Source organism: Kogia breviceps, chromosome 1 (genome assembly GCF_026419965.1).
Source record: "Kogia breviceps isolate mKogBre1 chromosome 1, mKogBre1 haplotype 1, whole genome shotgun sequence".
In the NCBI taxonomy this organism is placed as follows: domain Eukaryota; kingdom Metazoa; phylum Chordata; class Mammalia; order Artiodactyla; family Physeteridae; genus Kogia; species Kogia breviceps.
The window spans coordinates 167,961,652-167,986,870 of record NC_081310.1 but is presented as its reverse complement, the minus strand read 5'-3'; the positions used below and the strand labels follow the sequence as shown (position 1 = coordinate 167,986,870).

The 25,219-nt window shown below is 43.6% G+C and overlaps 1 protein-coding gene across 3 annotated transcripts in view; it reads left to right on the top strand.

Moving 5' to 3' along the window:
• The window catches only part of RIMKLA (ribosomal modification protein rimK like family member A), a 40,072-nt gene extending 16,332 nt beyond the window's left edge, over positions 1-23,740 (top strand). Inside the window, exons 3-6 of one of the 3 annotated variants that reach the window (XR_010835882.1) lie at positions 2,132-2,218; positions 7,556-7,759; positions 10,721-11,565; positions 23,560-23,740. Coding sequence is in view for 2 of the 3 variants with exons in the window: in XM_059075057.2 (XP_058931040.1) it covers positions 2,132-2,218; positions 7,556-7,759; positions 10,721-11,211 (782 nt within the window). In the remaining variant the exon portion in view is untranslated. Of the gene's footprint in view, positions 1-2,131; positions 2,219-7,555; positions 7,760-10,720; positions 15,973-23,559 lie in introns of those variants that run through there. The other 2 variants (XM_059075057.2, XM_067009970.1) reach the window with 2 other exon arrangements.
• The last annotated feature ends 1,479 nt before the right edge of the window (positions 23,741-25,219 follow it).

Here is a 25,219-nt window from a genome sequence, read left to right as displayed (position 1 = left end):
CTATAGTATATAAAAGTAAAACTATGCAGTAGGCAGCAGATAAATGGATCTGGAGCTCCTGAGAGAGGTATAGACTAAGGAAGTGGATTTGGAAACTTCCGTTATGTTAAGTGAAGTCACAAGAATGGATGAGATTACTCAGGGAGATGATGTAGAATGAAGAGAGGCCTGAGCTGTACACCTAAAATGGTTAAAATGGTAAATTTTATGTAATGTATATTTTACCACAATAAAATAACAACATTTAATAAAAGAGGGTTCAAGAGGGAATCCTTTAGGGAATAGGAAAAGGAAGAAGGACCTATGCAAGAGGCCAAGTAAGAGCACCTGGAGAGGTGAGAACAGAAAGAAGAGAGATGACAGAAGCCAATGGAAGGAACATCCCAAGAAGGATGGTGTAATTAAAAGGGGTGTTTAATTCTGAGAGGATGCGTAACATACTCATGGAGATATATGTTGGATTTAGCAACAGGAAGTTCAATGAATACAGCTTCAGTTCAGCCATAGGGAGAAGAGCCAACTTGTCAAGGATGAGGAAGTGAAAGGGAAGTGAGGAAATTGAAACCCTTTGAGTAGCTTGATTGTAGGGATACAAGGTTGTAGTTAAGGGATGATGCAGGGTGAAGGAATGGGTTTTATTTGTTCAAGATGGGAGATTACTGAGCATGTTTAAAATGCTGCTGGAATTCTGAACTGAGAGGTTGAAGATACAGCAGAGAGGGGACACTTAATGTTGCAAGATCCCTGAGGAAGTGAGAGGGAAAGGGGTCCGAGGCACAGCTTCAGGGATGGCCTCAGATAAGCAGGACCCCTCTTGCGCTGTATTATAAGGGAAGGACAAAAGGTTGGCTAGAGGGGAGTTACATTTATCAGCGGGTGTCAGGAAGCTGGGAGTTCTCTTCTTATAAAATGTCCTCATTGTAAAAATGCCCCTGATTATCTACACTGCCTCTTCAGGCTGCTTTATTTTTTTTTTAATCATTAGCACTTTTGTGACAGGTCTTATTAGTATCCCAGAGTATTTTGCTTTGCAAAAAATTGATGAACTACAGTATCACCTGTGGTAGGCAGAATAATGGTCTCCCAAAGATGCAAAGGTATAGGAAATCAAGGAAGCTTATAAAACAATTTAGAAAGATTTTAATACAGATTAATATTCATATTTTTTAAATGAAGGCTTAAAGGAGTGTAGTGGAGCCAATTCGGGCTTTCAAGTCATGCCTTACCTTTGGGTGAGAAAAATCCCAGGCTTCGTTTCTTTGGGTATTGGTTTTCTATTGCAGTACAACAATCTACTGAAAACTTAGCAGCTTAAACAATACCCATTTATCATCCTACAGTTTCTGGAGGTCTGAAGTCCAGCCACAGCATAGTTGGACTCTTTGCTTAGGTCTCACCAGGCTGAAATCAAGGGGCAGCTGGACTGGGACCACATCTGAGGTCTGGGGTCTTCCAGGCTTACTGTTGGCATTCAGTTCCTTGTAGTTGTAGGACTGAGGTTCCCACTTACTTGCTGGCTGTTAACTGAGGGCCATTCTCAGCTCTTAGAGGCTGCCTATTGGGCCTGTCACATGGACTTCTCTCCAACATGGCAGTTTTCTCCCCCGAGGGCAGCAGGAGAGTTTCTCTGATGCTTCACCTTCTTTTACAGGGCTCACCTGATTAGGCCAGGTCCACCAACAATCATCTCCCTTTTGATTAACTCAGAGTCAACTGATTATTAGCCTAATCGCAGGAATGCTATCCCAGCATAGTCACTTGTCCCCCCTACACTCAGGAGGGGCGTTGTACAGAGCATGTACACCAGCGGGGAGGAGGAATCTTGGGGGCCTTCTTAGAATTCTGCCTACCACAGCCAAGGTAAGGGAAAAATCCCTGCTCTGCCTGCGGGGTTGTCATGACGATTGTGTGAACAAGAGCATGTGAAGCCTCTGCCATGTGGAAGCATGTGATAATGCTGCTTTCCTTATCTCTCTGTTCCCACCTTTTGTATGGCACATGCACAGTGCATGTCTGTCCAATGGAATGGGTTCACATTGCCTTAATCAGAGAGATGTGAGGCCTCCAAAGAATTCCCACAGAGCCCTGGACCATCAGCCTCCCCTTCACTGACTTTTGCTTTTCTTGACAGGTGGGCATGAAGACTTTTCAAAAATGATCGATGAAGCCGAGCCGCTGGGCTACCCAGTCGTGGTGAAGAGCACGCGCGGACACCGGGGTCAGTGCTGCTCTTCCCGGGCTTCTGTTTGGGCCTCCTCTCTGCTCAGAGGAGACGGAGCTCCCCCTTGCGGAGCTTGTGGTGTAGTCCTTACTTCTTTCCCCTCCTCGCTGTCCCCACTGTCCTTGCTTTGTCCAGACCCTTCCCAGCCCTTCCCTGGACTCTGGCAGCAGACTCCTGACTTGATTCTGACTGGTTTCCCTAACTTCACTGCCAGTGCATCCTCTGTTCATTGGGGGGAGTAATTTCTCTGAAACGAAGATCTCTTCTTGTCACTCCCTTGCTGAAAAACCCTCCCAAGAACTGGTGTTGCATATTAGATACAGTTTATATTCCTCACTGTGGCACTGAAGGCCCTGGACGAACAGCCTCCATCTTCCTTTGCAGCCTTCTCTAGCCACGTGAACCCTCTGTAATCCATTCCAGACTAGACCATGTATTCTGCTGTCTTTAAACCTCTGCTCTTCCCTTTGCTGGGAACGCCGTCTTCCTCTGCCCTCTAGTGAACTTCTGCTCGGTCTTTAAGGCCAGCTCCATGTCGTTTCTTCTCTGTCCACATTGCTGGTCTCCTTCCCTCTCTTCCAGACAAAATTAATTGCCCTTCCCTTTGTGTTTCCGAAGCACTTCATCCATGCCGCTAGCATAGTACTACGGCTTATGACAGTTATAGATTTATGTGCCTTTTCCCCTTTTTGACTGTGAGCTGCTCAGGGGGTGGGGACCAGGTCCTGCCCATCTCTGTCTCCAAGACCTACTACAGTGCTTAAGACATAGTAGTTGAAGAGGACATGTGCAGCAGAAAGCCATCCCCCTCCCTTGTGGTATGTGAGCAAGTACCTCCTGATGATACCCAGATGGCATCCTTAACTGCTCAGGGCATCTGGAATGAGAGGAGGTACCCTGATGGACATGGAATGAGCAGTTCCCATGAACTTGACACACTCACTGCTCTCGATCTCCAATGTGTAGAGCGTAAAGAAGTAGCACTTCAGGGTGATGGCTTCTGTGTCAGGTCAACGCCTGTTTGAGCCAAACGGAGGAAGGGGCCCACTCTGCCCTGAGGCAGGGAAGACTTCGGTGGAAGAAAAGGAGGCTTAAGTTGGAATGTAGAGTTTGAACTGGGTGAGCAACGTACAGAAACAGGTGTGAGCAAAGCAACCTGGGAAAGGAAAGGGGTCCTGCTAAGAAGTGAGAGAAATGAGTTTGGGTGGCGAGGTGGGGCTCTGAATACGATTCACATGTACTACAGTGCAAAAATGCAATGTCTCAACTAGTTTTTTATTGTGGTAAAATATACATAAAATAAAATTCAACTAATATTTATTGAGTGCCCACAAAGTGCCAGGGGGATACAGAAAGGAACAGAACAAAAATTCCTGCCCTCCAGGAGCTCACATTGTAGAAGGGAAAGACAGACAATAAACAAATTAAATAGAAGATATAGTATTTTTAGATGTTTTTAAAATTGAGATATAATTCACAAAACAAAAAATGTACCATTTTAAATTATATAATTCAGAGGATTTTAGTATCTTCACTCTTCTGTACAACCATTACACTATCTCATTCCATAACATTTCCATCACCCCAAAAAGAAACCCTGTACTTGTTAAAGGTCAGTCCCAATGGCCCCTCCCCTAGTCCCTGGCAACCACTAATCTGTTTTCTGTTTCTATGGCTTTGCCTCTTTTGGACATTTCATATCAATGGAACCAAACAATATGTGGCCTTTTGTGTGGGTTTCTCTGACTTAGCATAATGTTTGCAAGGATCATCATGTTGTAGCATGGATCAGTTTTTTATCCCTTTTTGTGTGTGTGTGTGTGTGTGGTATGCGGGCCTCTCACTGTTGTGGCCTCTCCCGTTGCGGAACACAGGCTCCGGACGCCAGGCTTAGCAGCCATGGCTCACGGGCCCAGTCGCTCCGCGGCATGTGGGATCTTCCCGGACCGGGGCACGAACCCGCGTCCCCTGCATCGGCAGGCGGACTCTCAACCACTGCACCACCAGGGAAGCCCTTTTATCCCTTTTTATGACTCAATAATATTCTATTGTATGGATATGCCACATTTTGTTTATCTGTTCATCTGTTGAAGGACATTTGGGTTGCTTTGCTTTGTGACTATTATAAATAATGCTGCTATGAACATTCATGTACAAGTTTTTGTGTGAACATGTGTTTTCATTTCTCTTGGGTATACACCTAAGAGTAGAATTGCAGGGTCATATAGTAACTCTGTGTTTAACTTTAGGGAAACTGCCAAACTGTTTTCCACAACAGTTATGCCATTTTACATTCCCACCAGCAATGTATGAAGTTCCAATTTCTTCACATACTAAACAGAACTTTTATACTGGGTATATTAATTTGCCTTGACAAATTATGGAAGTGGTCATACCTCCACCATAAAAACAAGCCACAAGCCAAAATGCATGTTTTCCAAGCATTAGTAATGTATGGGCCCACTTTATATATTTATTTTTAAAGTTTTTTTTAAACTTGAGATATAATTGACATGCAAACATTATATTAGCTTCAGGTGTACAACATAGTGATTCAATATTTGTCTATATTGCGAATTGGTCACAATAAGTCTAGTTAACATCTGTCACCATACATAGTTACAGAATTTTTTTCTCTTATTATGAAAACTTTTAAGATTTACTTTCTTAGCAACTTTTAAATGTGTAATTTGTTTTTATTATAGCCATCCTACCGGGAGTAATGCGGTATCTTATTCTGATTTTGATTTGTATTTCCCTAATGACTAATGTTGAACATCTTTTCATATTATTGGCCATTTGTATATCTTCTTTGAAGGAATGACTATTCAAATCCTTTGACCATTTTTCAGTTGGCTTATTGGTCTTTTATTGACTTTTTTAGAGCTCTTTATATATTGTGGCTACTACTGTCTTATCAGGTATGTAATTTGAGCGTGATTTTTTCCCACTCTGTAGGTCGTCTTTTCACTTTTTTGATAGTATCCTTTGATACACAAAAGGTTTTGATTTTAATGAAGTTCAATTTATCTGTTTTTTCCTTTGGTTAATTGTATTTTTGATGTCATTTTGTGCTTGCCTAATCCAAGGTCACACAGATTTACATCTATCTTTCCTCTTAAGAGTTTTACAGTTTTAGCCCTTACATTTGGGTCTTTGAGCCATTTTGAATTAATTTTTGTGTATGGTGTGATGAAGGTCCAACTTCATTCTCTTGCCTGTGATATCCAGTTTTCCCAGTATTATTTGTTGAAGAGACTTTTGGTTCCCCATTGAATGCTCTTGGAACTCTTGCCAAAAATAAAAAATTGACCATCTGTATAAGAGTTTATTCTGGGCTCTCAATTCTATTCCATTCATCTATATGTCTATCCTTATGCCAGGCCACACTATCTTGTTACTGTAACTTGGTAGAAAGTTTTGAAATTGGGAAAGACAAGTCCTCCAACTTTGTCCTTCTTTTTCAAGATTGCATTGGCTATTTGGGGTCCCTTGCATTTACATATGAATTTTAGGATCATCAGATTTCTGCAAAACAGGAAGTTGGAATTTTGGTGGGGATTGCACTGAGTTTGTAGATCAATTGGAGGAGTATTGCCATCTTAACAATATTAATCTTCCAATTTCTGAACATGGAATGTCTTTCCATTTATTTCAATCTTTAATTTATTTCAAATATTTTGTAGTTTTCAGTGTATAAGTCTTGAGCTTCTTTGGTTAAATGTATTCCTAAGTTTTTTTATTCCTTTTGATACTATCGTAAATGGAATTGTGATCTTAATTTTATTTTCAGATTGGTCATTGCTAGTGTAGCACACACATCTTAGGGAAAAGGGATAGGGAGTAAACAAAGTCACAGCAGTTGTTAGGCTCTAGTATATGGAAATAAATCTAAAGAAGGCAGTGGACTCATGCAGGCTATGCCTTTGAGAAAGTTACTAATCTTGTGGACCTTCATTGTCCTCTTCTGTAAAACAAAAATAACTATCCTTGTCCTAATGGCTTCATAGAGCTAGTATGAAGTGTAAAAGAAATAATTTTAAAAAAAATAAAGTGTTTGGCACACAGTAGATGATTAACTAATCTTAGTGCCCTTCCCCCAGCCCATTTTTTTCTTCCTTGCTTTAAAACTGTAGCTCCTTTATTAACTGCAGACTAAGCCCCATATTAGAACCTCTGTGCCAGGAACCAAGGAATAAAGTCCATATTTTAGCCCCCATCTCTGCTGAAAATCCTACCTAATGTCCAGAGAATCCCCAGTGCCTATCATTGAATCCCAGCCATCTGCTGCCAGATGCCAGATCTCCTGGTGCCAGATGTCCAATGATTGAGACATGTTTTGGAGGTTACTTTTTGGTCTTATATGCCACTAGGGGCTGGTCCCCATCACTCTTTTTATTAAGACTTCAGAAATGTCCCACTCTTTTTAAGATGGTGACACATATCTTAGGAAAACCATCTCTTTTTTCCATGTTTGCTAATAAGAAGGATCAGGGTATGGTATGCTTATGTCAGGTTTACAGAGCAAACCTGTCAGGGCCCCCTGCTCATATCTGTTAGCTAATATGCAAATGGAAAAGCAGATGTCAAATAATTGCAAAAGCATAAGTGATTCAAATAGAAAATACAGAATTTGGAGTCAAGAAGGAATGCTTTTCCCAGAGATCAATAGAAGTGTACGGATCATTCCTTTCAGAATTAAATGGGTATAGCCAAATAATAAGTTTCTTATGTTTAAAAGGAGGAAGCACGTCTGGCAGTGGCTCCCTCGTTGAACTCCCATAGTATTTTGCACAGACCTCTCCTGATGCTATATCAGGCTGCGTCATTATCTTTTGTGGGTCTCTCTCCATCTTGACTGGGAATTCCTCTAAAGTATGTTCAATTACTTATGTTCTGTAAGCATTGATTGACACTTGCTTTCTGCATCGAGCCTAGTGTGAGGTGTGAGGATTTAGAAAAAAAAGTGAGTGAGACATGGACTCTACCAAATCAGCATCCTGGGGTGATAGGAGGTGCTGACTGTTTCTGGAACCAAATTGACTAGATCCCTAGGAATTTATTTTGGCCTCTTCTGGGTGTTTCTGGAATACATTTTGATTTCATTTTGAAAAAAGAGTAGTGAAAGGAGAGGGACCTGAGCAAAACCCAGAAAAAAATGAGGTTCGACGGCCATTTGATAAGACGCAAGAGTCGAGTCAGAGAAATTGAAGGGGCCACAGTGAGGCAAGTTGGGAAAGAATGGATGACTCTGGACCTGGAGGTGGGTTGGCAAGGACAGCGCTCAGAGGCTTCTCTAACTACTTCTCTTGCTCTTTGTCTTTCTTCTTAAAGGAAAGGCTGTTTTTCTTGCAAGAGATAAACACCACCTCTCAGACATCTGCCATGTGATCCGCCACGATGTGCCCTACCTGTTCCAGAAGTACGTGAAGGAGTCCCACGGAAAGGATATCCGGGTGGTGGTAGTAGGTGGCCAGGTGATAGGCTCTATGCTTCGCTGCTCCACAGACGGACGGATGCAGAGCAACTGCTCTCTCGGTGAGGCACGAAAGCTCAGTCGGACTGTTGGTCAGGGGAGGCCACCAGGGTTTTTCATTAGGATGTTTGCACCCAGCCAGTGAATGTGTCTCGATCCTTCCTATCTGGTCAGACCGTCTGCAGGGCGCCAGGATCACAGAGAGGAATTAGAAACAAGCCCTTTCCCCAGCAGCAAGCAGTCCAGGAGGGGGACGGTGGGTGTAAGTACCATGACGGAGGTCAGGCCAGGGATGTCAGGACACTGAGATTTGAACCCTGTCCTGTAGGTGTTAGGACTTGGCAGTCAGCTTTAAACAAGGGAGTGACATGAGGATTGGTGTTTGAGAAAAACTGACATCTGGGAAGAGGATGGATTGAAGGCATGAGAGGGAGGCAGGGAGTTGAGTTTGGAAGCTGTGGCAATAGCTCAGGCAAGAAGTAGGGAGAGTCTAAACTAAGGCATTGGGGGACTCCCTGACAATCCAGTGGTTAAGACACCGCGCTTTCACTGCTGAGGGCTCAGGTTCAATTCCTGGTCCAGGAACTCCAGCAAGCCATGTGGTGCGGCCAAAAATAATAATTAAAAAAAAAAAAAAGAAACTGAAAAGTAAGGCTATGGCTGGAGACATAGCATATTCTGCTTTTCCATTGTAATTGAAGATTGTGTTTCTTTTTCCTTTTGAAAATTGTGTTTTTCTTATATGTTTGACGTTATTAGAAAGCTGCAGTTTGTGTCTGGGTCAAATGCATAACCTCATCCCATTAACCTACTGATAAAGCTTGTTTTCAGTTTTGGTGCATGGAGATGGTCCCGGGGGCATGGGAATGTTCATCTTCATCACAGAAATCTATTGTCAGCCTCATGAGTGGAATTTGTATGTTGGTAATGTGAAAAAGTACCCAGTTGTTGTTTCCTAAATCGCTAGATGAGTATACCAAGTCTGGTGACTAATGAAGAGGCTGAAACACCAATCCGGTCCTTCTTTCTGAGTGTGATTGAGCAGGCTCCCCAAGTGGACTCCAGGGTAGAGGCTGACAGTGTAGTGATTAATGAGAGTCCTTGCCCTCAGGCAGCTTATGGTCCAGTAAAGGAGAAGACGCATAAACAGATCATTGTAAGGTACTGTGACTAAAGTGCTGTGACAGAAGCAAATGCTAGGCTCAGGTTGACATAGTGCTAAGTACCTAATATATTATCTCATTTAATTTTCATGACAATCCCACGTCTTGCCACAGTATCGAACCTTATGTATTATTAGTTTGTCTTTTTCAGTCAGCTCACAAAATCCATTCTTTGGGGACTTCCCTGGTGGTCCAGTGGTTAGGACTCTGCATTTCCACTGCTGGGGCCCTAGGTTCGATCCCTGGTCAGGGAACTAAGATCCCACAAGCCATACGGCCGAAAGAAAAAACAAACAAAAAAATACATTCTTTAACTAGAAACTACACTGTTTTGTAATTTATCCATATTCCTTTTTTTGATGAGCTGTTTTAAAGCTGTTCAGTAGCCTTTTCCTCACACCATGTAATAGATGGTGGAGGGGCAGAGTTAAGGTAAAGCCATTAGTTCCTGAGAATACCAGTGTTAAGTCTTTGCAAAGAGACTAAAGGAAGACAATTAAATCTGAGGTCTTAGCTTTTTAACAAGTGAGGGCAATCAGACTCTCTCTGACCTCGGTATGAGATTTTTGTCTCACAGGCCTCTCTCTTCTTAGAAAATAATAATTTTGTTTCTTCTAATTTCTAAAAGGAATTCATTCTCAATGTAGAAAATACAGCAAAGTCAAATGAAAAACGATATTTATCATTAATCCCACCATCTAGAGACAACCAGTGTTAACATTTTGGTGTCGTTTCTGATGATGTTTTTTTGCATAATTATGGTCATACTGTACAGCCTTTAATCCTTTTACGTATTTTCCCATGTGATCACAAACTCTATCATTTTTAGTAATGCTTGCAAACTATGCCGCTTTCCTCTACTGTGAGCTATTTAGATTATAATTTTTCATTTACTCATCAACAAATATTGAGTGCCTACTATGTACCAGTATTTTGACTTTCCAGTATTTTAAATGACTGCCATCAGCATCTGTGTGCATAAAGCTTTTTTTCCCGATATATAAGATTATTTCCTTCATGGTGGGATGACTGGGTCAGAGGATATAAACATTTTTTTAACTCTAGGAAAGAAACAATCATATTACTTTCTCAAAGGGTGTCCTGATTTCCATCCAGACCTTTTTCTGGCAATAAAAATGCCTATCTTGCTGCCCTTCCCCGACATCCGTCACCTCTCTTCCTTGAAGGGTCATTTGACTCATTAGTCCAGTCGGTGCCTGGTGTTGTTGCCAAAATTCGGCCTCTGTACACTGGGGCCAGATTAAATCTCAGAGACAGAGTTTTGGTGAAGTATCATAGAAAGGAATAGCTTTATTGCTTTGCCAGGCAAAGGGGGCCACAGTGGGCTAATGCCCACGGGACTGTGTGTCCTGCCCCGGAGGGGGTAGTGAGGAGTCTTACAGTGTTCAAGGAGCAGGGCGTGATCAGCTCGTGGACATTCTTCTGATTGGCTGGTGGTGAAGTAATGGGCTCTCAGCATCATCAACCTTCTGGTTCCAACTGGTCTGGGGTCTCCGTGCTTGTGGGCAGCATACATTTAACTTCTTCCACCTGCTGGGGGTTTCAGTATCTGCAAAACAGCTCACAGGACGTGGCTCAAAATATTATCTGCAGTCCTTGAGGAAGAACTAAAGGTCCTTGACTTTGTTTAATGGCTAAAGTATTATTATCTTATCTTGCTTGACTGTTTTCCTTTCTTTCCGCATTTTCTCACTTATCTGATTAAATTTATTCTTTGACTAAAGTTTTTCGATGACAGAGGGCAGGCAGAGGATATGGGTAGGGGTCTCTTCTGGGAAGGCCTTATACGGTCCTGCTCAGTTACAGTGTCACCATTACATCACTGCACTTTACCCACAGGTGGCGTGGGCGTCATGTGCCCACTGACAGAACAAGGCAAGCAGCTGGCTATCCAGGTGTCCAACATCCTGGGCATGGACTTCTGTGGCATCGATCTCCTCATCATGGACGACGGCTCCTTTATGGTGTGCGAAGCAAACGCCAATGTGGGTTTCCTAGCCTTCGACCAGGCCTGCAACTTAGATGTGGGCGGGATCATTGCAGACTACACCATGTCCTTGCTGCCCAATAGGCAGACCGGGAAGATGGCTGTCCTCCCAGGACTGTCTAGTCCCAGGGAGAAGAAAGAGCCAGACAGCTGTGCTTCAGCTCAGGGAGTCACAGAGAGCGTCTATGCCATCAACAGCGGGTCTACCTCTAGCGAGAGCGAGCCTGAACTGGGAGAGATCCGGGGGTCCTCAGCAAGCACAGCGGGGGCCCCGGCCCCCATGCTGCCCGACCCTGGCTACAACATTAACACCAGGATTGCTTCAGAATTAAAACTTAAGTGAATTCCTGCTTTTTGGCAGCATTGAAACCAAATCCTACTGCTTCCCTAGTAGTTTTGAGCGAATAAAATCTGGACTAGTGTGATTTCATTTGCACAGAAACTAGAAATCCCATCTGGGCACTCAGCATTCTTTCTAACGATGATTTAAGCAAATGGCCTAGCTTTGTGGTTTTTATAAACACTTATATAAAAACCCTCACCGAGAACAACATCCCAACTGATGGATTTGAGACCGATGTCTGCTGCAAGCAGTTGGATGTTACGGCTGACTCTGTGCTGTGCTTCTGGCTTTTAGCAGTGGAGCCCATTAACTCAGAACGGAAATACTGTACAAAAGAGCAACCACCGGACAGAGGCACGTGCAGAAGAGGTGGAATGTGACTGCAGTTGTGTGCTCGTCATTAAGTGTGTGTGTGTGTGTGTGTGTGTGAGAGAGAGAGAGAGAGAGAGAGAGAGATACTCGGAGTATACACAGTCCCAGCACTATTAGAGAATCAGTCTCTGCTCCCCATCAATCACCATCTTGACCATATGTCTCTGACACTCAGAATATGGTGTTTTAAAGGGAGCTTCCTCAGCATCTTCAGTGAAGCACTTTGTAGAAAGTGAAATTGAGCGTCCTTTGACTTCACTCGTTGGCAAGCATCCTGCTCTGTAACTGGGGCTTTCTACAGATTGCTTTGCCACTCCAAATATATAGATCCTGCTTCAACTAACGCCAGCCCCAGCAGCCTCTTGCACCTTTGCTGCCTTTGGCCTCAGCTGAAAATGCACTTCAATGACCTAGTGGCCACACACTTTCTTCCTTAAGCATGCACTAGAACACCATGGACTTCTTTTCAAATAGACTGTTCACTTGACATTAGAAGCGAGTGGGTTTTTAATCCTAGAAAGCTACTGGAAGATAACCATTTCCCCCCTTCTACTGAAACTTTATGTACTTAGCTGTAGGAGATTTTCTTGTATGAGTCGGTGTTGTGAGCCTGTTGGGTAGCTAGAGCCATTGGAAACACTCCAATCCCCTTGACATACTAGTCTTACCCAGGTTCCAGAGACCTGTCCTTACCCACTTTTCCACACTGGGGAGACTCAGTTATCAGGAATAACTCATTGCACTTTTGGTGCGGGGGATGGGGGGTGGGGGGAGTGGATAATGTAGACATGACACCAAGTGCTTTTCATTTTAACTCTTCCAGCAGTAGATGATGACACTGCCCTTGGGAGAAGTCACAGACATGGAGTGTTTCCTTTCTGCTTCTGTGAAGTATGACAAAAATGAGCAAGGCTACCTTTTTAACCAAATACACTAGAACATATGCACTCAAGAGTCACCACGATTGTACTTATTTCCCTGGGAGACCTTACTCTTGAGCTGTGATGTTGCATGTGCCAAGAGCACTAGACTTCCTCTTTGGAGTTACCTTTGAAGCCATGCAAGAAAAGAGGCCTCATAACCTTATACTCAGACCTCATTTTTTTACACCACCCTTCCCCAGAGCTCCATCACCCATTTTATTGATCAGACTTATCTTCTAATGCTCTTTGGCTGTTAAAAAATATCATTCCTCAAAAGAATAAATCTACCCTTAAAGGACAAAGACGTATCAATGTTAAGGATGCTTACAAGTGGACAGTTTCCAAGGAAGGTTCTAGAAATGTTATGAGTAAGGTCAGCTTCCCTGGACTAAACGTACATCTTCCCAACGTGACCAGTTTGAAGGCAACAACACCCATTTGGGTGTACGAATTCCTGTACTTGTTCTGCTGTAAATGTAAAATGTGTATAAAGTCAAACTATTACATTTTTTCCACAACACATTTAAATAGAAATTGGCTTCAAAAATACTGTGGCTAAAATCAGCTCTCACCAAGTAACTGAAACTGAAAAATGTTTGGCACCATATGCAATGGAGATGTTGCACTACACAGTAGTAGTTTAAATACAGTCAACATAGGGTGCATGCCACTGAACTGTAATTCCAGTCATGTGTCTGTACAGTTGAAAAACGATAATCCTTCACCTTTATATAGGTTAGGACATGTACCTTATCTTTACCACTCAGGGTGGGTTTAGAAGGATGGTCCTAGGTCTGTTCTCGTTGGATATGGCCAGATGCTTTCTACGTAAACCTCTGAACCAAGTGATGACTTTCTGGAAGCTGCATTCACTCCTTCCCACAGTTTAGTGTAAGCCCAGTTTCTCCGCTTTACCTAAATAAAGGCTAGTGAGCCCCATCCTGAGCACAGCAGCTAGAGGGTGCTTCCAGACTTGTCAAAGGGAGCCCATTTTCCAGCTGCCAGTGACATCTGTCGTCATTGGCATCATTGCTTGGAACCCTGTCTAGAGAGCTGGGGCACAGCTGGGTCATAGCCTCCCTCCAGGATTTCCCATACTGGCTGTGGGCCCTGTGAGCCTCGGCCAGGTGGCTGGGCCACACTCGTCACAGCTGCCCACAGGGCCTGCTGGCAGGAACATGGGGCACAGAGCCAGATGCTGGTTCTGGTTCTCCCCTAACATAGCTGATTAACCTTATACAATCAAGTTGACTCTGTGCCTCAATTTTTCCATTCTTCTGCTAGGGGAGAAGCCTATTCTATTTAGCTCTTGGGGCGGGTGTTTTGAGGTTGGCGTTAATTAATGAAACTACATTGCGCGGGAGGTGGTAGAAGGACGCCTCCCACATCTGGTTTTTAGCAGTTTCCTATCAGCCCTCCCCTGGGGGAGTTAAAGAGGCCATAAATTCTTGGCATTAGCACACTAAACAGTGGTAGAGGGCCTGAAAAAGGATGCAGCTTCTCAGAGGATTATGACCTGAAAGAAGTAAGGCTCTTAGTGTATTCAGCCTTCTGGATGGATTGTATCTAACCTGAAACTCTTGACTCTCGTGTATCAACTAACAGTCTTCCTCATGTAACATAAATTGCAGTGTCTGTATACAGTCTTCCCATTATCTGGTAGTAGCATCTTGAAACTGGTCAAAACTTGAATGCCAATAGCTCAGTCACTCAGAATATATATAACTTTGCACTTGGGAAAAATGTCTTCATGCTGTTTGTCTGATTGCTGAGGGGTATGGGGTTCCCCCAGAAGGTGGATTTGGGGCTTTAGGTCTTGAGGATCTGATCAACAGTATAAGTGGATCTTAAGCCATTAGTGTCACGATTGCAGACTCAATTCTCCCAGCTCAGGGGGGTTTCCATGAACATTGGGGATGGGCAAGGAGGAAGGAGAGGAGAGGAAGGTCTGGGATAGTTTTGTGACATTTCAGTGGAAGAAATAAGTTGGGATCATCTGGAATTCTAGTGGGAAGGAGGAAGAAATGGCTCTTCCGTGGGTTGTTTGAATGAAAGAATTGTGAATATGTATTGCTTATAGAGATAGGGGTCTTTGAAACTATTCTGTATAAAGAAAATGAGTTGCATGGATTCTCATCCACCTCAGCGGAAGTAAGACATACCTCATCCCCCCCTTTTTAAAAATCTTTTTTCATGACTTTTTAAAAAATTGGACTATAGTTGCTTTACACTGCTGTGTCAGTTTCTGCTGTACAGCAGAGTGAATCAGCCATATGTTACATGTATCCCTTGTTTTTTGGATTTCCTTCCCATTTAGGTCACCACAGAGCACTGAGTAGAGTTCCCGGTGCTATGCAATGGTTCTCATTAGTTATCTGTTGTGGGGTTTTTTTTTTTGCGGTACGCGGGCCTCTCACTGTTGTGGCCTCTCCTGTTGCGGAGCACAGGCTCCGGACGTGCAGGTTCAGCGGCCATGGCTCACAGGCCTAGCCGCTCCTCGGCATGTGGGATCTTCCCAGACCGGGGCATGAACCCGTGTTCCCTGCATCGGCAGGCAGACTCTCAACCACTACACCACCAGGGAAGCCCTAGTTATCTGTTTTATACATAGTAGTGTATATATGTCAATCCCAATCTCCCAATTCATATCACCCTCCCCTTCCCCCTTTGTTCTCTACCTCTGTGTCTCTATTTCTGCTTTGCAAATAAGATTATCTGTGCCATTTTTCTAGATTCCACATATATGCGTTAATATATGATATTTGTTTTTCTCTTTCTGACTTACTTCCCTCTGTATGACAGTCTCTAGGTCCATCCATGTCTTTGCAAATGATGCAATTTCGTTCCTTTTTATGGCTGAGTAATATTCCATTGTATATATGTACCACACCTTCTTTATCCATTCCTCTGTTGATGGACATTTAGGTTGCTTCCATGTCCTAGCTATTGTAAATAGTGCTGCAGTGAACAATGGGGTGCATGTGTCTTTTTGAATTATGGTTTTCTCAGGATATATGCCCAATAGTGGGATTGCTGGGTCATATGGTAGTTCTATTTTTAGTTTTTTAAGGAACCTCCATACTATTCTCCATAGTGGCTGTATCAACTTACATTCCCACCAACAATGTAAGAGGGTTCCCTTTTCTCCGCACCCTCTCCAGCATTTGTTGTTGTAGATTTTTTGACGATGGCCATTCTGACCAGTGTGAGGTGATACCTCATTGTAGTTTTCATTTGCATTTCTCTAATAATTAGTGATGTTGAGCATCTTTTCATGTGTTTGTTGGCCATCTGTATGACAAACGATACAAACAGCTCATGCAGCTCAATATCAAAAAAACAAACAACCCAGTCAAAAAATGGGCAGAAGACCTAAACAGACATTTCTCCAAAAAAGGTATACCTCATCCCTTCTTTAAGTCCTGATGAAGGCTGATCTTGAGAACCAGCTCTGAATGTAAATTAGAGGAAGGTTGAAGCAGCTAGCTGGCGGGGGGTGGGGGGGTGGGGCGGTTCCACGATCACTCAAGTAACAGCTGACCCTCCCGGAAGTTAATGACCAGAATACCATGTGCAGGCAGTCACAGAGCCATGTCGGAGGGTGAGTCCAAAGTCAGTGAAACAGCCTAATAATTTCCTGTGCACCTGGAGGTGAGGCTTCTATCTGCTGTCAGTCTATGCTGATTTTCTGGGAAGAGCCCTGACAGTAGCCTTCTTGTCACTGTCCCTGGAGTCAGTGTTCCTAGATCTGCCGCTGTAGCCTAATAGAAAACCTGCTGCTGTTTATGACTGCTTCTGAGACTTCCCAGATCAGATCGTGGCTTAAACTGTTGTCATCTGGAAGACCACCATCTCAGGCATATGTTGTCTTAATCCTTTCTTAAAACCATATTATGCTTCCATTCCAAATCGGTGGTTAGACCGCAGCCTCCCCTTCTAAAACTCATACAACTGAGTATGAAAACCTTGTCCCTTCAAGCCTTTCCATTTCCTTCTCCAGGTGCGTTTCCCCTGCTGACAGGTGGCGCACTGCTCCGGGCCCCGTGCTGGCAACCCAACGCTGCTGGGTGGTCTTGCTCTGGCATTGCGTATTCACTAGGGCTCTGAGGCAACCCTAAGAAGGTCACCCATCAAGCCGGATTTGAGAACACAGGAATAGCAGCACTTTGGAACCAGTTCAGTTCCTGTCTTATAGATGGGACTCTGAATCCCAGAGGCCAAGGTCACTTAGCTAGTCAGCAGCCAGGTTGGGACCCAGGCAGTCTGGTTCGCAACCGGTGTGGCATACTGCCAGAGGTGGCTCTGTGCTTCCATGGCGTCCAGCACTGCTGCCATCTTGGACCCACCCCGTGCCCATCCCCCTTCTGCAGAGCCTCTGCTCTGGATCAACATGGTGCCAGCTGTGAAGGATTCAGCTCTTGGATGGCTTTTAGGTAAGAGCCCCAAAGGCATAGATAAGATTTTCTGGTGTGTGCTGGCTCATGGCCTGTGCCTTCTGTAGACCAGCCAAGACCACATAGCCTCACATGACACCATCAGTGATGGGATATGAGAGAAGGCCCCTGCCAAGCTGACTGAAGGCTTCCTTCATGTTCCCTCACTGCAGAATGTCTTGGATTTGCGGAGGCCTTCGTGGGCCTCCCTGGAGGCCAAGGGCTTGAAGGTCCCAAATGTCTCCCGTCAGGCACACCCGAGGGGGAATCCTGATTGATACACATGTTAGCTACAATCAGCCACAAAGTCAAAGGCGTCCTCCCTCTCGCGGTTCCACGGTGCATCCCCCTTGCAGCCGGCCACTAGGAGCACTCTTCCCTGTTGTAGCCCATGGGTCAGCTGAGGACCCCCTGCCCCTTGAGATCCAGAGAAGTCTGATAACTGGGCCTTTGGATCTCTGTGATTTCTAAGGGACTTATGCGGGAGTCCAGCTCCTGCAGGTCCAGGAATACCCGAGGGATGGACAGTGTTGGCGAGGGGAGGTTAAATAAATCAATAACACTGTATATGTGCAAGCATGGTCTCTCTCTCTCTATTTTCTCACAGTCAGATTTATATACCCTAAGTGATTACATCATCAGGTGTTTAACTAAAACCTCAGACGATATTTATAATAGATTGTACCTAATATTTCTAGATGTACTTTTAAAGTAATTCTAAAGGTTCTCAAAACATCATTGTTTTTTCGTCGAGTAGATTCAATCCGTACTAATAACAAAGCCAAGCTAATAGGTAACAAGCCATTAAAAGAAACTATGGGGGCTTCCCTGGTGGCGCAGTGGTTGAGAATCCGCCTGCCGATGCAGGAGACACCGGTTCGTGCCCCGGTCTGGGAAGATCCCACGTGCCGTGGAGCGGCTGGGCCCGTGAGCCATGGCTGCTGAGCCTGCGCGTCCGGAGCGTGTGCTCTGCAACGGGAGAGGCCACAACAGTGAGAGGCCCGCGTACTGCAAAAAAAAAAAAAAAAAAAAAAAAGAAACTATGGAGGAGGAAGTTTCCTGAACTTTCCTATGTGCCCCAGAGGTCCGCATGGACAAGTTTTAACAATGTACCCCTAAATCATCTACAATAAATTTCACAATTTAATCTATCACTGTGTTCTTCTGGACAAGAAGCATTGTCTGAATGGACGAGTCAACAATTCCAGTGTTGGCAGTTGACTCTGTATGATTAATTTATCCTTATACCAAAACCAACAACACCCATAATCATTTATTACTCCCACGTAGGGCCATTGTTTTCTTATTATTGGTGTTTTCCATAGAGACAACCCTACATTTCCAGTTGTTTGTTTTTTCTCCCACCAGCCAGGGGCTGTTGTTGAAAAGTCCCAATTCGTAGGTTTTGGTTTGGGAGGGGGAAGAGGATGTTTTACACGGTTAAGCTTGGGATGGGGTCAAATCCCCCATGTACTTTTTCAAGGCAGAAGCACAAAATTACCAAACAGCTCAGAAGAGATGTAGTCAGCTTCCTGGGCGCAGCACTGCCCTGCAGCGCTGTCTTGGATTGTTGTTCCATGACTCTGTCATGGCACAGAGCCTCCAGGTTGGCTTCCAACAGACTTGTATCTTGGCAGTCACTGCTGACTCCAGACTTCTGCTACCTCATTTTAAGCAACCATCATGTCTCATCCCTTCACCGCATCAGCTGAGACAGGCTCGGTTCCTGCCTCCACTTCCACACACACCAAAATTCAAATGAGCCAGTGTGGGACTGCGTGCCTGTGTGTGTTTCAGTGATGTGGGAGGAAACGGGAGACGTGGCAGCAACGCAGACGTGGCAGCAACGCAGGCATTGCAGCAATGCAGACGTGGTACCCCCATTCATAAAATGTTCTATACTCTACAGAGGAGTCCACTCACCTTCCACTCCATGTGGTACCTGACTCCCTTCTCAGGACAAACTAAATCCACGTATGTTCTCATGGATGGCAGCATAGCCATTCCTTTTCCTAATATTCCTGCCAACACCTCTACCTTCAAGATTTCACATTCTATCACGGATGGCTTATTAAAGGCATTTTCCTAAGCAAAGACCACTCCCTCCTCAAGAAGAACTCAAGTGCCATCCCTTAGGGTGATATATTTTTCATTCCCACTACCCTAGCCAGGCATGGCAACCACCATGATCACCACTAGCTGTTGGGGTCATCACACTTTATGGAAGGCAACACGGATTGATGTAAATGGTGCTAATTTGAGTTAGCCCCGGTTCAAATCCTGACTTGATAACTTACGGCTTATGTGACCTCAGGAAAGTCACTTAATCTTGCTTAACCTTTGCATCATCACCTATAAATGTGATAAATAAACACAATCTTGAATGTGAAGCTCTTAACCACAAGTCTGGCTTTCAGCAGGTTCCTTTCCTCTTGCTTTCTCCACTGTCAGCAATCACAAACGGCTCCCTCCCGTGATCATGGCTCAGTGCCAAGGGATAAAAGCTGGCAGACAGCAGCTTTACAGCTGGGAAAAGAGATGTGGGGGAGGGAGGGGATAGGACTGGTGGCTGCTTAAGCATGCTGCGGTTTAGGCTTAATGACTGAAAGGTCCCATCCATCCCTGAGATTCTGTGATGCTCTAGTGTAAGATACGGGGGGTGTATCTGGCTTAGAAAAGTCCCTGAGGAAAGGCTGCCTCAGACAACTGGGAGGCTGGAGAGTGGAGGAGCAGCGTGACCTTGTATGATTTAGCACCTGGTTTCTTTGGCTCTTCCTGTATGAGGTTTGCTGGCTTTGCACCAAATGGAAGGAGGAGGTGCCAGGGATTTGAATTAAATCTGTCAAACAGAGGGTGCGGGGAGTGCAGAAGGCCGAGGGGGCGGGGTGCGGAGCTGTGCAGGGAACTCTGATAGCCCAACAGCACCATCTGGACTTGGCAGGGATGACAGCCCTGAGACCAGATGGAACTAGCCAATAAAACAGCTGAAATTCTGCTGTCCTGAGCCTGTCCCGAGTCGGACCCCCAGAATCTTCTATTTAGAAGGAACACTGCTCTACCGTAAGTGGAGAGCTGGGGTTCTTAGTCTAGAACTAATAAAGGTCTTCGTGAAGGCAAGACCAGGCAGGTGGCTGGTTTGTTTAGTCCCACCTGGAGGTCCCCAGAGTACCAGTGTTGTGGTGGAGCCGGCTTGGACCAACCCATGAGAGCAGATTGTTACAGTTTCAGGAATTTTGTGGGCTGGTTGTTAGATGCAGCCACAATGAAAAATTAAATTATATAAACCTAAAATTAAAGTATATTAAAAATATAGGTAATAAATATTCAAAACTTATCACTTCCTAATTATTTTATTACCTTTTACTATTGTCTGTGCTCCGGAGGTTATTGACATCTGTTGTATTTGTACAGTGGAAATGCCATATAATGGTGTGCAACTGAGCATCTGTTCCCAACTGCATTGTTCAGTGACATCACATTGGTAGTTTGAAATCAGCCATGGAGGGAATATTTACCCCTCAGAGATGGGCAAACACTATATAGCAAGTATCTCCCCTGGAGCGCTACCCGTTAAACATTTACCAGCACACCAGTGCCACTGGGTAACCAAGAAAGAAATTGATACACCGATGCATTGAAACATCTCAATTCCAGAGAGGTAGCATGTGTGACGGATTTCTCAGAAGCCAGCGTCCTATTATAATGTGCAGAGCTGACTTGAAGAAAAACGCTTGAAAACACTGCTTCTCTGCCTGTTCTGTCTTCCTCTGTTTTCACACATGAGAAATCTTTTTGGTTTGCTCCTAAACTTAGTGATCTTTGAGGCTGTGTCTCACCTGTGGGCTGTACTTCAGCTAGGTTCCCCCCAGGAAAGTGAATTGTAGTTTTTCCTGACAGATTGGCAAACTGAAAACGTGCTGTAAAGAATACATCTTAACTAGGCACCCAAAGAGCTCATTTCCAAGTGGTTTGAGCAGCAATAACAATGTTAACTTCTCCCACAGAGAAGAAATCATTTCTAAATGATTGTTTTGCTGGGTTTGCTTTTTATTAAAATTATTACCGTGGGACAGAATGCTTTGTTTGCCTTTGTCCCCCAAACTCTGTCCCTTTTGGTTGTTCTTTTTCACTAAGTATCACGCTGAATCTACATTTTATTATTTTCATATCATAAAATGAGGAACAGGATTCATAGAAACTTCATCCTATTCACTTGCACACCAGCTGCATTCTGAAAAACCATAATTTTCCTTTCAAATGCAGAGTGCTGTCTGAATTGTAACATTGCCAACTCTCAACTGTCAAGATGATGGAGGGAAATACTAATGCAGATGGTATGAGCTTGTCGTGGGCCTGCTCAACATGCTCTCCCGGACTGACTTTACAATGAAGATTCAAATAGCAAGTGAGAGCTTGCTGTGTGTAAGAATGGCTGTGTGGTGCAGGAAGGATCCCAGGGGACTGGAAAGATTTGTGTCCCCACCTGAAGAGCCATTAGAATTTGTTTGCATGACATTTCAAAAGGCTTTCTGGGAGAAGCAGTGCTAAGGCCTTTAGGAACTAACTCCGATCAGCACCAGGCCTGAGACCCTTGAACAAAGGCTGTTTCTCAGCTTGCGAGGGTCAGGGAGCCCACCCTGAGGTAAGAGAGTCACAGGGATAACCCTTCTTTGTTGAAACCAGGGGTGCTACTCTGTTGTACCGCTCATATTGTCCTTCAACCCAAACACTGGGGAGTGTGACCTGTATTTCTTTTTTATTCTATTGATATATGAAATTCTTCCAACTACACAAAAGTCGAGAGGATGGTTTAGTAAACTCCTCAAATATTAAATTATCAAAATTTTCTATTTTTACTGCATCTACCTACTTCTTCTTCTTAAGCATTTAAGAACAAATTCCACACATCGTATCTTTTCTCCCTTGCATACTTCAGCAGGCATCTCATTTAAAAAAGAGATTTCCTTATGCCTTTACCGCATGTAACAAAATTAACAATAATTCCTTGATAGCATCTAATTCCCAGTTCATATACACTTCCCCCAGTTGTCCCAAAAGAACTGCATTTACTGCATCGTAGACCAGTGTGTTTGGTGGGGCCAGAGGTCCTTTGAGAAGGGTGGTGACTGCTTCCCCACCATCCTGACTGTGGCTCTGGCAGCAACCAAGCTGACAGGGCACCAGTAGAAAGACCTTTAGGCTGGCTACAGACACCGTCCCCAGTTGTTGAATCTTGGGATTTCCTCTCCCCAGGGAATAAGCCTATGAGACTTCCTCTTCTGTTTTCCAGGGTTCCACGGTCATCCCCCGAAACGTTCCCAGCTTCATGCTGCTGACACCCACCTGGCTGTCATGCTGGTTCCCATTTCACTGCTTTTCCTGCAGCTGCGTTTTTCACTGCAGGAATTCCCTCAATCGGGGAAGAGCCTTCCTCCAAGGATTACAGCTCTTCCACCGACCTCAGATCTACTGTACCTCAGTGAGTCACAGCTCTTCAGAGCTCCCAAAGGCCTTGGCTTCTTCATTTGTTGGAAAATTTTGGCTGAATTTCTCATAAGTCAGAGAAGATTTGAGTAGCAGGACATTGTGTCACATTTAAAGGCCTAAAGAGACAGCAACTGAATGCACGCCTTGCTCAGGGATGTTCTTTTGCTCTAAAGAACTTCATTATGACAATTGGTGATATCTGAACTAAAGTCTGTATTTCATTGTTTGATCGCATCCTATCAATGATTAATTTCCTTTTAAAAAAAAAATTATTTATTTTTGGCTGTGTTGGGTCTTCGTTGCTGCCCACAGCTTTCTCTAGTTGCGGTGAGAAGGGGCTACTCTTCGTTGCGGTGCGGGAGCTTCTCATTGCAGTGGCTTCTCTTGTTGCGGAGCACGGGCTCTAGGCGCGTGGGCTTCAGTTGTTTTGGCTCGTGGACTCCAAAGCGCAGGCTCAGTACTTGTGGCGCGCGGGCTTAGTTGCTCTGCGGCATGTGGGATCTTCCCGGACCAGGGATCGAACCCGTGTCCCTGAATTGGCAGGAGGATTCTTAACCACTGTGCCACCAGGGAAGTCCCTAGTTTCCTGATTTCGATGATTGTACTGATGAGAATATGTAAGAGATTCCTTGCTTTTAGAAGAACCACATTAAATATTGAGGGATAAAGGGGCATAGTGTTTGCAACTTTCTTTCAAATGGTTCAGAAAATAATGGGTATCTATATAGAGAAAACGATGAGGCAAATATGGTAAAATGTTAACATCTGGGGAATCTGGGTGAAAGATATATGGGAATCCTTTGTATGAATACTCTGAATAAATCTGAAATTATGTCACCCTCGTCTGCTGGGTTCCCCTCTTCTCTATTAAACGTTCTGTTTCAGGGCATTTCCTGAGGCTCTCTTCCCTTCCTTATCTCTCTTCTCTTCCCTAGGTGATCTCCTCTGTCTCCGCAGTATTAATTACAACCTACACGATGCTCTCAAATTTATCTCTCGAACTCAGGGTTCTTTTCTTAATGTCAGATTGCCTGTCCAGTTGCCTGCCTTTTCATCTCCCCTCAAATGTCTCATAAGTATCTTAAACTCACCACGCCCCAATCTGAATTCACATTCCTCTCTCTCTCCCGCAGACTCACTCCTCTTCCAGGACCTCCTCACCTGAGGGCACAACGCCAACCACTTGCTCAAACCAGAAGGAAAGAAAGCACACTTCAGGAGTCATTCTTTGGCTGCTATCTTCCTTATCCCTCACAACCAGTTTTGTTTCTTGTGGTGAAACATGACTTTCAAACTCTGAATGGTCTTTTTTCACTGAAAGCTTTTCTCCCTTGATCATTAAGAGGTTCTAGGATTGTTTCTGCAATCCTTAGAAAGGTTTTTAAGCAAGGGACATTTATAATATATCATCTTGGTTTTATATCCTGATCTCAATAGTAACCTTGCTTATATGCTTTTCAAACCTGCTGCTGTTTATTTAAGTATCTATTAACTATTGAAACTGTGTCTGTGTAAGCATATATATTAAATAAAATATTTATCTCCATCTCATCACCATCAATCTTGATGAATATCAGGAAAAAAGTACTTTTGCTAGCAAACAAAATGATGACGTGGTTTGTCATTCAAGTAATGTTTCATCATCTTTTCTGAAGCACCTACTTTGCCAGATGTGTGTTTTGTTTGACCTCTTGTTCTTGAGAGATATGATGATTCATAGAGCCATCATGAATACAGAAACCTCATTTGCATGATATATATCTATAGTAGGACCTAGTGGTGGTAGAGCACCTTGGTTCTAATCTCGGTCATCTGAGGACCTATGGCACAGCACAGGTTCAAAGCTGTGCAATGATAAAACACTGGAGAATTGGTACTCAGAGCAACTACTCAATGTGAATTTTTGTTAAATAAATGTTCATAGACATGATATAATTTGTAACACTGCTATGTGCTTGCTAGTAGAAAAAATTTAGCCAGGACTTTCAGAGATGACCCCTCAGCTCCACACCTGCAAATTCTGCTGAAGATGCTTAGGAAAGGTTACCTGGTAGAATGATAAGAGATATTCTTATCTCCCAAGAACCCCTGGTTCTCTTGAACCTGCATATACCTTTTTAGGTCAAGTAAATCACATTTCACAGAGATCTTCAGAATTGAGATTATGTCCTGCATCACTGTATCATGTATGAAAGTGAAATACATTTTCATTGATGAGTCAAAAAAAGAGGGCAAATAAAACATTATCAGATTAGTGAAAGAAAGAAAATCTGAGTATTTGCCATCAGCAAACCCTCACCGTAGGAAATACTAAAGGATTTATCAGTAATGTGAACCCAGATAGAGGGTGTGAAAAGCAAGAAGGAATATGATGACTTTATAAAATAATAATAATAATTGTGATTTGTGGGTTTAAGATATACTTGAAATAAATAACAGTAATAATATATAAGTTAGGGGGAAGCAAATGGAATTTAAAAGTTTTAAAGCCCTTGTACTGTCCAGGATGAGGGTAAACATCCTGAATAACTTTAGACGTTGATAAGTTAGGAATGAATATTTGAATTTCCGGAGTAATCACTTAAAGAATAGAAACACAGTGTGTAACCTACAAACTAGCAGACAGGAGGTAGAAAATGGAATGAGAAAAAATACACAATCAATCTAGAAGAAAGAAGAGGGGAAAAAACGTGCAGTACAAATAGAAGGCACAAAATAATAGATTTAAACCCAAACAATTTAGCATACAAATAAAATGTAAATTGACTAAATGATTCTTTTAAAATTACATAT